At 42.4% G+C, this 13,427-nt stretch overlaps 1 protein-coding gene across 1 annotated transcript in view; it reads right to left on the bottom strand.

Annotated features, from left to right (window-relative positions):
- Positions 1-723: 723 nt before the first annotated feature.
- LOC311498443 (uncharacterized protein) overlaps positions 724-13,427 on the bottom strand; it is a 48,092-nt gene continuing 35,388 nt past the window's right edge. Inside the window, exons 6-14 of the mRNA XM_084559035.1 lie at positions 13,036-13,166; positions 11,681-11,800; positions 11,147-11,260; positions 7,554-7,667; positions 4,399-4,512; positions 3,953-3,999; positions 3,473-3,649; positions 2,557-2,707; positions 724-2,459 (exon numbers count right to left, since the gene is read on the bottom strand). Of these exons, the coding sequence (XP_084415161.1) occupies positions 2,023-2,459; positions 2,557-2,707; positions 3,473-3,649; positions 3,953-3,999; positions 4,399-4,512; positions 7,554-7,667; positions 11,147-11,260; positions 11,681-11,800; positions 13,036-13,166 (1,405 nt within the window). The 3' untranslated portion in view covers positions 724-2,022. The remainder of the gene's footprint in view (positions 2,460-2,556; positions 2,708-3,472; positions 3,650-3,952; positions 4,000-4,398; positions 4,513-7,553; positions 7,668-11,146; positions 11,261-11,680; positions 11,801-13,035; positions 13,167-13,427) is intronic.

Genomic DNA, 13,427 nt, shown 5'->3' on the forward strand with positions numbered 1-13,427 from the left:
ACCAGTTAACCTAATGAGCATGTCTTTGGACGGTGGGAGGAAGCCGGAGTAACCGAACCGGAGAGAGCCCACGCAGACACAGGGAGAACATGCAAACTCCACAGAGAAAGGCCCAGTCGGCCCATGGATTCGAACCCGTGACTGCATGGGAATGCTGAACTAATTTGAATTGTGCTGGTCACACTCCACAGATCTGCCACTGGTACCTGTTCCTCCCCTTGCTGCTGCAACCAGCCAGAGTTCTCCACTCGGATATGAAAGGGTTAGAGAGCTGCACTTGCTTGTGGGCTTTTGGCCATTTTGTTGTTTAATGCGCATAAATGATGCATTTGTGAACTTTTTGGCCTTAAGGTTTATGCCATTCAATATTGTGATTAATGCTGAGACTACTGATCATGTGAATCTAGCGTCTCTTTCCGCTGCATGTGACAAACAGACTGCCAGCAGGAGCTTGTAGGGGAGATTTGCCAGTTTTGTCGACTCTCCTTTCTACTTCTTCTACTCCTCTTGTCCAGCTCAGATGCCAGTTGTAGGTTTGTTGCTGTTGTTGTTCCTCCTAGTGTAGATTAGTTGAATATTTCCTTTCTAGACCGGGGTGTTTTGTTTGTTGTTTTGGCCTTGGCTCTTCCTGATGTTGTCCCATGCTCTCTCTGTTTAAAGACTGGCTCACCTAATCTCCTCTGATTTTTCATCTGCCACCATTACAGCCCTTTCCACCAGCTCATCTTGACAATGTAACATATTTAGAGAAGGGGAAGTTCTCTGCGAATTTATTCCCTTTGTAAAGATGGCTCTAGCTGTGGTAAGATAGACAACTAATCTCGACAATTTTTAAGCGTGTGACTCATTCAAGTTAAAAACTAATATATATGCAGCCAATGAAAAGTTAAAACGATTGGGATCTATCCTTGCGTCGGCCTCTGACAATGATAATAACAAGAAGGGTCGTCACAGCATCTCAAATGTGCACTTATTATGCACATATGAAGACGGTTAGAAGCACTTTGCTCTCTCTCTCTCTCTCCCAAAGAGCAAAGTCATTAATCTCCGTGTAACAGAGCTGACACTTCCCCCTGGCAATGACTGCAAGCCGGCGATTAATGAAAATGAAAAATAGTTGAAAGAGTTGGTAAATGCACTTTTATTACAATCCACATGTGCTGGTTGCTCCAAATGGAAAGTGAAACGGGACCAACAGAACAATGTAATACAGTGATACTTCCAGACCAGACTTCACAGTACAAAAATGGCATCAATATGTACAATATATTTATGTACAAAAAAAGCTATTTTACACACCGGTATGAAAAAAAAAAATCATACATCTTAGAGAAACTGCAGTATTACATAGACAATACAGGCAACAGTGTGGAGTTTTAAAACTGGTATATCAACTTAGTTTTCTTTTCTTAAAGTGAAATGTTTCTGCCCTTTTTTTTTCTTTTTCTACACGTTACACTCACAATATACATTCTCTCTTTCACTGTCTCTCTCTCTCACTCACACACACACACACAGAAACACACTGTTAAATAGGCATCTTATGTCTCAGTGTCAGTGGGTCAGAGATCAGTCTGGAATTGAAATGGGGGTCTGAACGCCAGTCAGATGACCTCATAGACCAGGAAACATGTTGGGAAGCTCCTGCAGAGGACGGCCCTCTATTTACTCTTGACAGTATCTCAGGCACTCCAAGGCAAGTCTTTAAGTGTCCAGATTAATATTTCAGTTTTTCAGTCGAACGTCATGCACCAGCCGCTCCTCATTCTTTGCCAAAATAGGCCCAAACACGACAACACAGTAAGACTTTTGACCCCTCTACTTAGCAGCCTTTGCTCCTCAGGTGTCTGCGGATGGCCATCTGAGCACATAAAGGTCAAAGGGTCACCCTATTTTCATAACTGCAACATTGACACAGTGCAAGTAACTGGAGACCTGGTCCTGTGCGCAAAAAAGTGCTAAGGACACAAAATGAAATAAGAATAAAAAAGCTCCCCAGAAGCTGTGAAGTTCAGGACATGGTCAAACCTCCAGTTCCTGGTTTTCTGTGCAGTGGAAGCGGTTCAGCTTCTCCCTCTCCCGGTTTGAAATGTCCAGTTTGGGCGCATGGGCCGGCTTTAGAGCTGGGGAGGGGTGTGAAGGGGCCGGGGAGGGCGGGAGGGTCAGTTCAATCTCCTCGTAGCAACGTGAGACGGGAGCGGGGACCTGGGGGTGGGTGAGAGGGGCGGCGGGGGGCAGGAGGGGCACGGGACGATCCACGTTTCTGATGAGGTTGACAAACTCCCTCTGGTTGTTGATGCCTTCTTCCTGCGGGACTGCCTGCTGCTTTTTCCGCTTTCGATGGAAGTGGGAGAGGAGGAAGGCGCAGGCGGCACAGCCACAGACCGTCACTAAAGCTAAGACTCCCACCAGGATCATGTAGAAGCTGACGCCCCCGTGTGTTGTGTCCGACATGACACCTTCAGATGTGGAGGGACAGAGGTTAGACCAGAGTTCGTGAAGTTTCTCGCACTATTTCTCCTACTGTTCTTTGAGACACACTAACATTTCTCTTACCTGGACAGTGCGGACCAATGCAGGGATTCTTGAGGCTCATGCACTCGTTACCATAGTAACCATCGGGACACTCGCACATGTACCTGCCTTCCGTGCTGTGACACTGTACCCCCTCTTGGCAGGGGTTGGGATTGCACAGATCTAACACAATCTGAAATAACAGGGAAAAAAACAATAGGAAAAGTTTGCAATGGTTTATTTTCAGCAACAGTTCATAAACTAATACATCAACCTAAATATGTTTCCAGTGGTTTATAAAAGCTGCAACCTCTAAATGATCATTGGGGTGTGTTAAAACGGCTCAGGTGTCCAAATAAACACTGAAAAGGTGTTTTTGTTTCCATCTTAACAGGCCATTACAAGATCACTTCCTAATGCACTTCCAATGTGAGAAATTAGGCCAAAATAGATGCTCTAAATCAGTCAAACCAGGTGGATATCCATAAATGTTGTTGCATTTTAGCACAAGATTTGTTCTTGAGGTTTCTGTTCATCTGCTACAGCTGAGAAAGAACTGATAAAAGGAAATTTCACAGTAAACAAAACTGAGGACATCTGCTTGAATTATTATTTTTAAGTTGATTACATTTTCTGGGATCAGTGTTATTGAGCACAAGTTACCCATTAAAACTGGCAGACCGAAGCAAATGCGTTCCTAATATAACATTTTAAGAAGCTGTTCATTCGGTTGGCTATTAACGTTGTAGCTTATTGATGATATATAATAATTTGTTCTTCCTGGCATGAGGAATAGCTGGTCTATACATCAGTGAATCCCTTTCTTTGCATTTCAATTTCATTATATAATAGTTAATAGTTTTATCTTGTTTAGCAAACATTAATCATTGCACATGATTGGGTTTTAGATATTATCCAGGTTGTCTTATTGGGTTTTTAAACATATAGCTTCTCCAACCTCACAGAAGACTCCTGAATATCCCGCGGGACAGTTGCAGGTGGGCGTCCTTCCGTCCTTCTTCACACACTGTCCTCCGTGCAGACAGGGGGTGCTGTCACAAGGACTCGGCCCATATTGGCAATATTTCCCAGAGAAGCCAGGTTGACACAAGCATCTGACCCCTGACACCTGGTCCTGTGGAGCACAGCATATATGTATGTATTTAATTTATATGTATGCAAACAGAGAGGACATCTGAGGTCAGGGATCTGTGACAGACAATAAAACACTTCACCATTTCACAGTAATGCACAGAATGCTCATTTAAAATTATTCTCCTTTAATGTTGGATGAGAAGTCCTTATTTCACCGGACAAATAATGGAAAGTTGTAGAGAGAATGAAAGCGTCACTACAGAGTAGAGGAGGACAATGCAGCATCTCAGATATGCACAGCCTTTAGGCAAATTAGACAGACGGAGAAAGGCAGGACTCTCACCTCACAACGTCCGCCATTCAAACACAAACTTTGACAGCTGCTGTTCCCTAGAAATCAGAGAGGACAGAAACACTACATTAATCTGTCGCACGAAGACAAGATGCAAAGTGAAAACAGAGCAGACTGGTCGTGAGCCTGAGCCCGAGAATGCAAGCTGCACATTTTTCACATCACTTTCTCAGCACATAATAAAAGGAGATAACGGTCAACAGTAGAGCATCACACACTCTCACTGGTCAGCGTTACATTTATAGTGTTTCAGAGATACCCCGTGAAGGATGATTGATGGAGCTGGAGTTGGAGTAAAACGATCTCCCGCCCACGGAGACTCTGGTCTGCAGGGGGACTGCTGTTTAAAGGCTCTTCATGTTTCACTGTCCACCACAGGACTACCACTTCTCTCTTCTTCTATTAATGTATCTCTGTTTTATTCATTTTGTACTCACTGATGTCGCAGTTGGGCCCGGTCCATCCAGGAAGGCAGTCACACAAGTATCCACCAATTAGGTTTCGACAAGAGCGGGCGTGGACACATATACTCAGTTCGCACTCATTGGTGTCTAGAGAAACAAAGAAAATAGTTAAATACTGTGGTAGTAATGGTAAAAATACAAATAAGTGATTTAATACCATTGTTGAACAGAGTTGTAGAAAGAAGAAGAATCTAAAATGCTTCCCTAGAAGAATATTTTATACAGAGTAATAATACACAAGTTAAATCTCCATCTGTTTTGGATTCGATGCCCAGTTCAAAGTTACTCTGTCTTTCTCTGTTTTCACTTTGTATATTGTCTTGATCAGTGGGGAGAGACCCACGTGAACACAAAGTGAGCATGAAGGGTTGGATTCCTGGTTGTGATCAACTGACCCTTTGCTGGATCTCTGATTGGTCTGCTGACCACCAACCAGAGGGATCCTATCCTTTGTCCAGACAAATCTTTTCACCAATTTCCAGTTTTTAATTTGGGTTATCTCCTCTGCTGTACCCACACTTGTTGATAATTACATGTTTTGATGCTCACTATAGGATTTCATCATTTTTCTGTGGGAATAAACTGCCACATTGCTGTCGTTTGTCTAACCTAACAGTGGGAAGTTTGGATAGGAGCCTTCTGGTTGGTGGTCAGCAGACCGTTTAAATAAAGCAAACAAAGGATCTACTGTAGCGCCTCCAAATGATAATTTTCATAAACCAAAACAGCAGAATAACAACTTCTCACTGAAATAAGATAAAAAGTCACATAATTACCCTCCTCTTGTGAAACACGCAACCTTTAAAACTACAGAGTTTAATCCTGGGTGTCTCCCACTGAGCTCAGACGACCTGTAGCCACCAGTTAAACCAGAGTTCAAAAAAATTTTGAAGCGGATCCTTGATCTGGAACCTTGAAGTGGAGCACTGTGAATGAGCGCCTTTGTCGGATGTTATTTTTATTCAAATAAACATCCAAATCACGCCTTTAACAATCTCCTCTCCTCCCTGTTTATTCACAGATCTCCCTCTTGCACCAGTGCCTCTGTTAAGTTTAGGTGTGTCTATTCCCACCTCTGTCGTGTTAAAGCCAGGCGCCCTGAGGGCTTGGCTCCGATAGAGGAGGATTAGAAAGGAACGCTCAGTGAATAAAGAGGAAGTAGTCAGTCAGTTATAGGTAATCTAAACCTTTTCCCTTCAGTGAGAGGCCTATTAGGATTTAGCACTGATGGCTTGTGTGTAGTTTTGTGCATACATGTCTGTGTGTATGTGTGGGTTATCTATGGTTAGAGTTGGGGGATTCGACCTTAGCACGAGAGAAAATGGAAACAGAAATGAGCTAATAAAGGAGTGAAACTGATAGAGAACATAATTGCTTTCACCATTTGAGGCACTACTGGTTATCGGCTGAGGCGGTGAGGAATTTTATCACTTGTGCTTGAACACTGCATGCATGCGTGTACTGTGAGCTACCGACCTGTGATGTGGAACCATAGGGGATTATCAAGTGTCAGAGTGACATATCACTGTGACGCAGAGGAACAGGAGAAGCTGTCATCCTGAAATATGTCTCCGTTTTTATTTCATAACCCCCAAGCCTCTGTATGAGTACATATATATATATATATGTGTGTGTGTGTGTGTGTGTGTGTGTGTGTGTGTGTGACCTGATTCTATACAATATTCTCTCCACTCCACTATCTAACATAACAAGCCTCCGGGAGCAAACTCGTCAATATGAGCGAATGCAGCCCAAAGAGACGTGACGGTGCATTTGTAGCATACTGATTCACACTGAGCAACGGGCTGATGGGACAATCAACATGCTGCCGGCTGTTCCTGCTTCTTTTTAATTTGAGTATTAAATGCATATTTCACTTCAAATTGAACGCGTAATCTCACGTTGCCCATTGAGAGAGAGAAAAAAAAAAAGCAGCTTTTGAAACCAGCTGTGTCTCGTCGCTCAGATTTCTGTTAGAGGATCAGTGTGAATGGATTCCTTTGAAGATGATAAATATCGGATTTTCTTGTTAACAGAACGCTGAATAAATAACCGTGGTATCATATGTTCTTGAAACATTACACTGGGCCAGTCTCATCAAAAAGCTCTTTGTACAGTCTTTGGGCTGGGCAACTCTTGGGAATTAAAATGTAATATCTTATTAATTAGTTAGAATACAAGTTATCAAAGCTAAAGAAGTGGATTTTCATTCATTTTCAGCCTTGATGATTGAAGTACAGTTTTCACGCCGTAATAATGCCTGTGTCTGCACCTCAAGCAATAAAAGAACTTCTGTTGTCTTTTGTTATTTTAGTCGTCTTTCAGGAACTTTTTTTTAAACTAAAAACAACAGTCCTGATCTTACTTTTGAATTATTTAATCAAATACTTTTCATGCTAATAAAAAAAATCAGTTTTTGTCCTTTATTGTTAAAAAAAAAAATGTCATCTCTGTTTTTTTGCTCCACTGACGTTACTTTTACTTTTATTCCTAATGTAAATGTACTTTACATGTGGAAATATATTTAAAATATACACTTTATATTGCTTATATTACTTTATATTAGATTAATTCAAGTATCGTATCATTAACAGACACTAGCCAAACAAGTTTCTGATGAGTAACACCAACATATGTCACCATTTAAACCTTAACTCCTTAACTAAAAGTCCTTTAGTCTTCAAGAAACTGTGCAAGTCCAGTTGCCTTTCTTTAACGGTTTTGGACATCTTAGATTAGGCTTCATCTCATCTCACACATCTCATATTTGCAAAATAAACCTTACCCACAAACCAGTAGTTGGTTTGGATGCTAAATGGTGCGATGAGACTCAGATGCTACTTCCACGATCAAAGCTCACAAAAATGGAGGAATCTACACTTTCATGTAAATGCTTTAACCATAGAAACTGAATTCATATTACTTATACTTCAGTTTGGATAAAATAAATACCAGTAGTAGTACCAGTAAAGATATTGTGCACTTTAAGTCCATTTATCATTATATAACTGTAACTTGATCATGTTTTATTAAACAGCCCAAATAACTAAAACTGTGCTCAAAACACACACAGCCTAGACCGATCTGTATCAGACACACGTAACCCAGTTTAATCCTGACCCACTGACCTAGCTGGCACGTCCTGCCGCTCCATCCAGGCGGGCAGAGGCACCGGAAACCTCCGGCAGCCTCCTGACAAGTCGATCCACGGCCACAAGGGTTGCGATCGCACTGCCTGACCACTGAGAAGAGAAAGAAAAGAATATTACACATCAAGTACTGGTCTATGTGAATATTAAGGAGACATCTCCTGTGTAAGTGTGTGTGTGTAGGTTTGTGCGTTGCCACCGTGTGGGCATGTGTGACCTGAACTGTAACATTGGTATGCGGATGCCTTTGCGGTCTGTGTTTTCATTCTCGTTTCTGCCGCTCTGGTTTCTGTGCAAACAGTGATAAATACAATCATCTGCTGCACGCACACGGCTCACACCTCAACCCTTTCCCAGAGCGGAGAGAGAAAGAGTGGATTTAAATAAATGAAAGGGTGATGGGTAAAGAGAAAGATGTGGGTTAAATGGAAATAGAAGAACGGTGCTGCCACGCCTGGTTCCATTTATCTGAAAAGGAATTAAAAACAGAGGAAATGTGATGAAAACAAGCACGAACAGAGAATCTCACCATCCAGGGGTTAACCATGCATAACTTCTTATTACGCATGGCATACTTGTGCAGTAGTGGCATCTTAAATTTTCCCATGAATATCTCTGTGGTATACATCTTTCACTCAAGAGCTCTCTGTGTCTCTCATAACCCTTTTTCATTTACCTAACCCTGCACAACAACCATTTTCCATCTCCCTGACCTTACGCCAACCCTGAGCGATAATAACCCCGCCGAGCTAGCAGCACTTCTCCCAAAAGGAGACGGAGGATTCATAACAAACAAAGAACCCTTTAATTAATATTGGTTGTACATATAAATCTAGTCCGAAAAACAGAGCTGTGTTGTGGTTTTGGTTGTCATTCCCAGCGAGCCTGACGATCCTCTCACTGTGTATTCTCCAGAGAGCCCCCCCACAACACATACAGAGATAGACTCCATCTCTGACCGTTAATCAAGCGAGCCACAAATAACAAGAGCAAAAATAAACTTTTTTTTTTTATCCCCCCTGTCTGTCTGTCTGTCCCTCTCTCTGCCTCTCTGATAAAAATGCTTCTCGTTGAAGTGCGTACATGCCAGCGCCCCGCAGCCTGCAGACACGTTTATCCTGACCGAGGTGAATGCAAAGGATGCGGAACGTCGGTTGTTTACACACACAGCTCTGGTAGACCGTAGGCGACATGGTCCAGATCTCACCTGCCACCACACAAAACATCATCGCAAACATATCGCACAGAAAAGTCACACACATTCAGACCACATGGTTGGACAGACTGTTAACAGAGTTCAGGTGCCACTTTGCAGCAAAAAAAGCTGCAAACAGATCACACCTGACGAACGAATACTGTATAAATAGTCCTTCAATTGCATGTGTTTAAAAATCTGTACAAATAGGAAGGTATTTAGCCGTGGACACTGACATATAGGATTTAGAAAGACCTTAAAGGGGCCACTTTATAACTTTTACAATGATCACTTTTCCCACCATTCAGACTTGCCCTGTGAATAAACTTGACTGATATAGTCTGTGGCTGTGGAAGACATTTCCACAATGATAGAAAAACACTCGGATGATATCATCAGAGATAGCCATGATTACAGGCATGGATCATGGGAATTAAATGATCCAGCAGCTCTGAGCTTGACTCACACTTGTGATTCAAACTGAAGATATTTCACCACCACTTATTTTGCTTACATGTCTTAAAAGTTTTTTTTTTTTTCAGTCATGAAAACCCGGTTTGTGGATTACAAGGCCAAAGACAATTATTTTTATCTGATCTGCAGAGTCACAATAAACCCTCAGACTCTCTTGGAACAGTCTGCAATGACAATTACTATCTAAAAGAGTTGCCGTCTTCTATGATTAACTGTGCTCAAAAAGCGTCTGGCTACAAGTTATCTTCCAGTGGAAGCTGGTGATATGAAGTGACAAACTGATGCCCGACACTTGTTGCTGCATGGCAGGCGAGATGCCTGACAAATCAAGGCTGAGCTGGCCTCAACATTTGTGACACGGTGAAGCGTCAGCCGAGCAGTGTGTTTGTTTCGGAGGTCACATCTGAAAGGATGGCAACTCTTTAATGTACGGAGGCCGACAGAGATGCTCGTGCAAACAGACAAAACTCAAGCATATTACGAAAACGTGACAACACATGTGCTGCAAATACAACACGACCAAATACGGAAACTTAATGCAAGTAGGGCAAACAACAACAGAAATGTTTCCGGGGATAAGCCTGGATGGGATACACTTGTTCAAAGCTTAATGACCTGAATTTCTTATGAGTCTCTTGCTTGTTATTATCTTACCGGTTGAAATAATCTGACAAAATACACAATTTCTTTGCAGATGAATAAAATTAATAATATTCAAAATTGGATTTACTTTTTATCTCTTTTTGTGGCCCTCTGGAAACATTTTTGTTGTTGTCATTTATGCTACTTGAATTGTGTTTCAGTTGTTAGTTGTTTTGCGTGTGTCTGCGGCGCACATGTTGCCAAATTGATGGAGACATTTCATTCATTTGCTTGTGTTTTGTCTATTTGCATGTGTTTTCCTAAGTTGCAGTGCACTGAGTTCTGTCTGCCGCCGTACGAACGGTAGCTGTGTAACTTTGTTCAGCTCCTTCTTCAAACATATTATGAATTTGAACTGGTCAAAGTTGGGCTGTGTGGCACAGACATCAGGCTACTGTACAGCAGGCTAAGATCACAACGAGGACAAACGCCAACAACAACATGTCATTCCTTCCCTAAACACAAATGTTGTGTATTGTTTATATGTGTAGCAGCGGTCTCAGTTTCCTCGCTGAGCGAACACAATCTGATAACGTTACACTGACTTGGCAGACATTTTTATTTTTTCTCACGTACACATGTCACAGGGGAAAAGGATGTTGCTGCGCACATTTTCACATATGTGATTAAAGGCTCTTCTTTTTGTATGTTATTTTAACCTGAGGAAAAATAGGGACTTTTTTCTGGGGGAATCCTTTTGACATGTGGACAGCAGACAAACCGCGCACCCCGAGCATCTGCTTTGTATTTTGTTACTCTCAGATCCAAGTAGCTCTTCCTTCATTGTTTTTCATTCCATCATAGAAACAATTCGGAGCTCAGTGTTTTCCTCGTTTTTCTCAACACCAACATTTAGACAGGATACATAGCTGGACGAAAACATCCAATGAGATCACAAAGTTGGATAGCGATAAAGCCTCTTCCCAGCGTCATTAAGAATACGCGCAACTCCCAGCGCAACCTCCGTTTATCTCACTAGAACTGATCAAACACGGCCCATCTCATTCGTTTGATTTTCCTGGTGATGCAAATATAAATGCATTCCCACACACACAAACACACACACACAGGGCCAGGCAGAGGGCGGGACAGATCACTGATTGTTCTCGATACTGTTTGTGTTTGGGCTAATTTAGTTTCCTCTGCAACACTGATTAGAGTCGCTCTCTGGCTTTGATCCAATAACAACTGATCTCACAGACAATCTCACGCCGCCCGGCCCCTCAGCTCAGACTTGCATGTGTGCAGCATTGACAATCACCCTCTGTGCAGGTGTGTCCAGTCCAGCCTTCGGCACAGACGCAGCTGTAGCCCGTTGGGTCTTCAACACAGGTGGCTCCGTTCACACAGGGGGAGGACAAACACGCATGTTCCACTGATGGAGAGGATGGAGAGGACAACAATGAGAATGGAGGATGAAATTTAAAAGCCCACACATGTACAAATATAATGTAAAACCAAAGATGAGACACAGATTGTTTCCTGTAGCCACTGAAGAGGATGTTTCTTCTTCAGTGATTATTCATTTCGAGGAGCAAAGGATTTGATTCAAATATATTTTATATAACTAATAAATGATGAACTTGTTATGTCTTTATGGTATGGAGTCAGCCAAAGAGCATAGATTTCTATGTTTTATAAGTTGTATATTTGTTGTGGTTTATCGATTAATAGGAAGATTCACTTTACTGACACATATTATTCTCCACATCTATCCGTTGCTCCTCTGTGCATCTTATAACAGATCATTTGCTGTCCAAGCATGAAGTTTTCAGGATGGTCATGCAGCACTCACCGATGTCACAGTTGCGTCCTCTGAAACCTTCCTGGCACTCGCACTGATACTCGTTTGGCTCCGTGTTGATGCAGGTCCCGCCGTTCTTGCAGGGCTGATGGGTGCCGCAGTAATTCAGATCTGAAAAAAACACATGTTGATTTATGGCTTTATTTTTTTAGCTCACAGCACATAACAGCACAGACAGAAATAGAATTCAGTTTGAATTTGTCTCAGGAAAAAAAAAAAAAAAGACAGAGCACAGAGGCTGAAGTGGATCCAGGTCGATTCAGTGTGCTGACTGTGCAGGACAGTAGCTGCAGGCCCTGTTGTCTCCAGTGTTGAGGCTGATTAAAGCTTTACTTTCTGTAATCATCTCCTCTTTACCCACAGTCTCTTTGTCTCATTGCAGCTCTTTAAAGAGCCCTTCTGAATACACAGGAATAGCTTAGGACCCCACCTAGCTAAGAGCACCCAACCAAGCCCTGCTCACGTTTACCTTACCCAAGGCTATCACCTTTCCCCTGCACAATACACCATCCCCTGGGTGCTCGTTTAGCTCCCGGATCCCAGATCCCACACTGAGACAGAGGTAAGAGGTGGGAGTTGCTGGGATAACATTGGACAAGCCTTGCTACAGTTTGGTGGGAAAAACTAGCGAGTAGAGGGTGAAGTCCTCAGGGACTTTGGTCTTATCTCGTATAAATGATCTGTACGTCACGCATGGAAAGATGTGTGAAGAACCACGCCTGACAAACTAATACACTGTATACACAATGTTTCCTTCTCCGTCTCACACAGATAGTTTGAGCTCTTGCACAGCAAAGCTCTCCCATCTTTATGTAAAGGACACAGTCTTCTACAAATTGAGTTTAGCAGTGGAAAACCTAGTTTGTTCAATTTAAACAACAAAATAAGATTCTGAAAAAGAATATGTGCTGTTCTAAGACAAAGGGCAATAAATCCAGTTATCCGACTATCAGCCTTCTCTGTGGCGTTCCCTGTGAATTGAGTGTAAGTACCTAGCATCAGACACAGTAATTGATTCATGTCTCAGTCCTGATGATTCTTCCGAGGCACAAAAAAATCCATCTGTGAGTTTCTGAGTATAAAGATTAATGTGCAGGCTGGATTTCATAAGACTTTGGGTTTTACAAAGTGTAAAAAAAGATCATGATTAAAGATGTTTTTCAATCCATAAAGGTATAAATCAAGATGAAGATCAAGGCTTCGTGTGTCCTGTGGGGACGGTCCATAACCACAGTGAGGACCTTGTGAGTCTGGCACCCAGCAGAGTACGCTAGATACACACCGCTCCAGTTACATATTTGAGGTGCTAAACTACTACAGAAGCTGAACGGGTTAACGGATCGGACCTTTGTCACACAGCAGTCCTCCCCAGTTGACGTCACACACACACTGCCAGGGATCGGTGCAGCTCCCGTGGACACAGCCGGGGAACGTCGCACACTGGTCACACAGAGGACCCTTCCAGCCATAATGACACCTAGAAGAAGACATAACCAGCTCCATGAGTTACTTCATCTGCATTACAGAGATGCAGTTACTGTTCTATTAATAAAAGCGCTGAAGTGAGCGATGCTCTTCTTTATAAGTGACCGTTAAGGGAATGTTTTGGCATCTCAGATTATTATTGGCCTAACTGTAACCTCATCTGTGTGAGTGTCTGCTGCTCCTGATCAATAGTGGAGAAAATAAATTCACAAGTTATATGAAGCTTTTAACGTACGTAGGATTCATTTGGAAT

The sequence above is a fragment of the Chelon labrosus genome, assembly GCF_963514085.1.
Source record: "Chelon labrosus genome assembly, chromosome: 13".
NCBI classification, from domain to species: domain Eukaryota; kingdom Metazoa; phylum Chordata; class Actinopteri; order Mugiliformes; family Mugilidae; genus Chelon; species Chelon labrosus.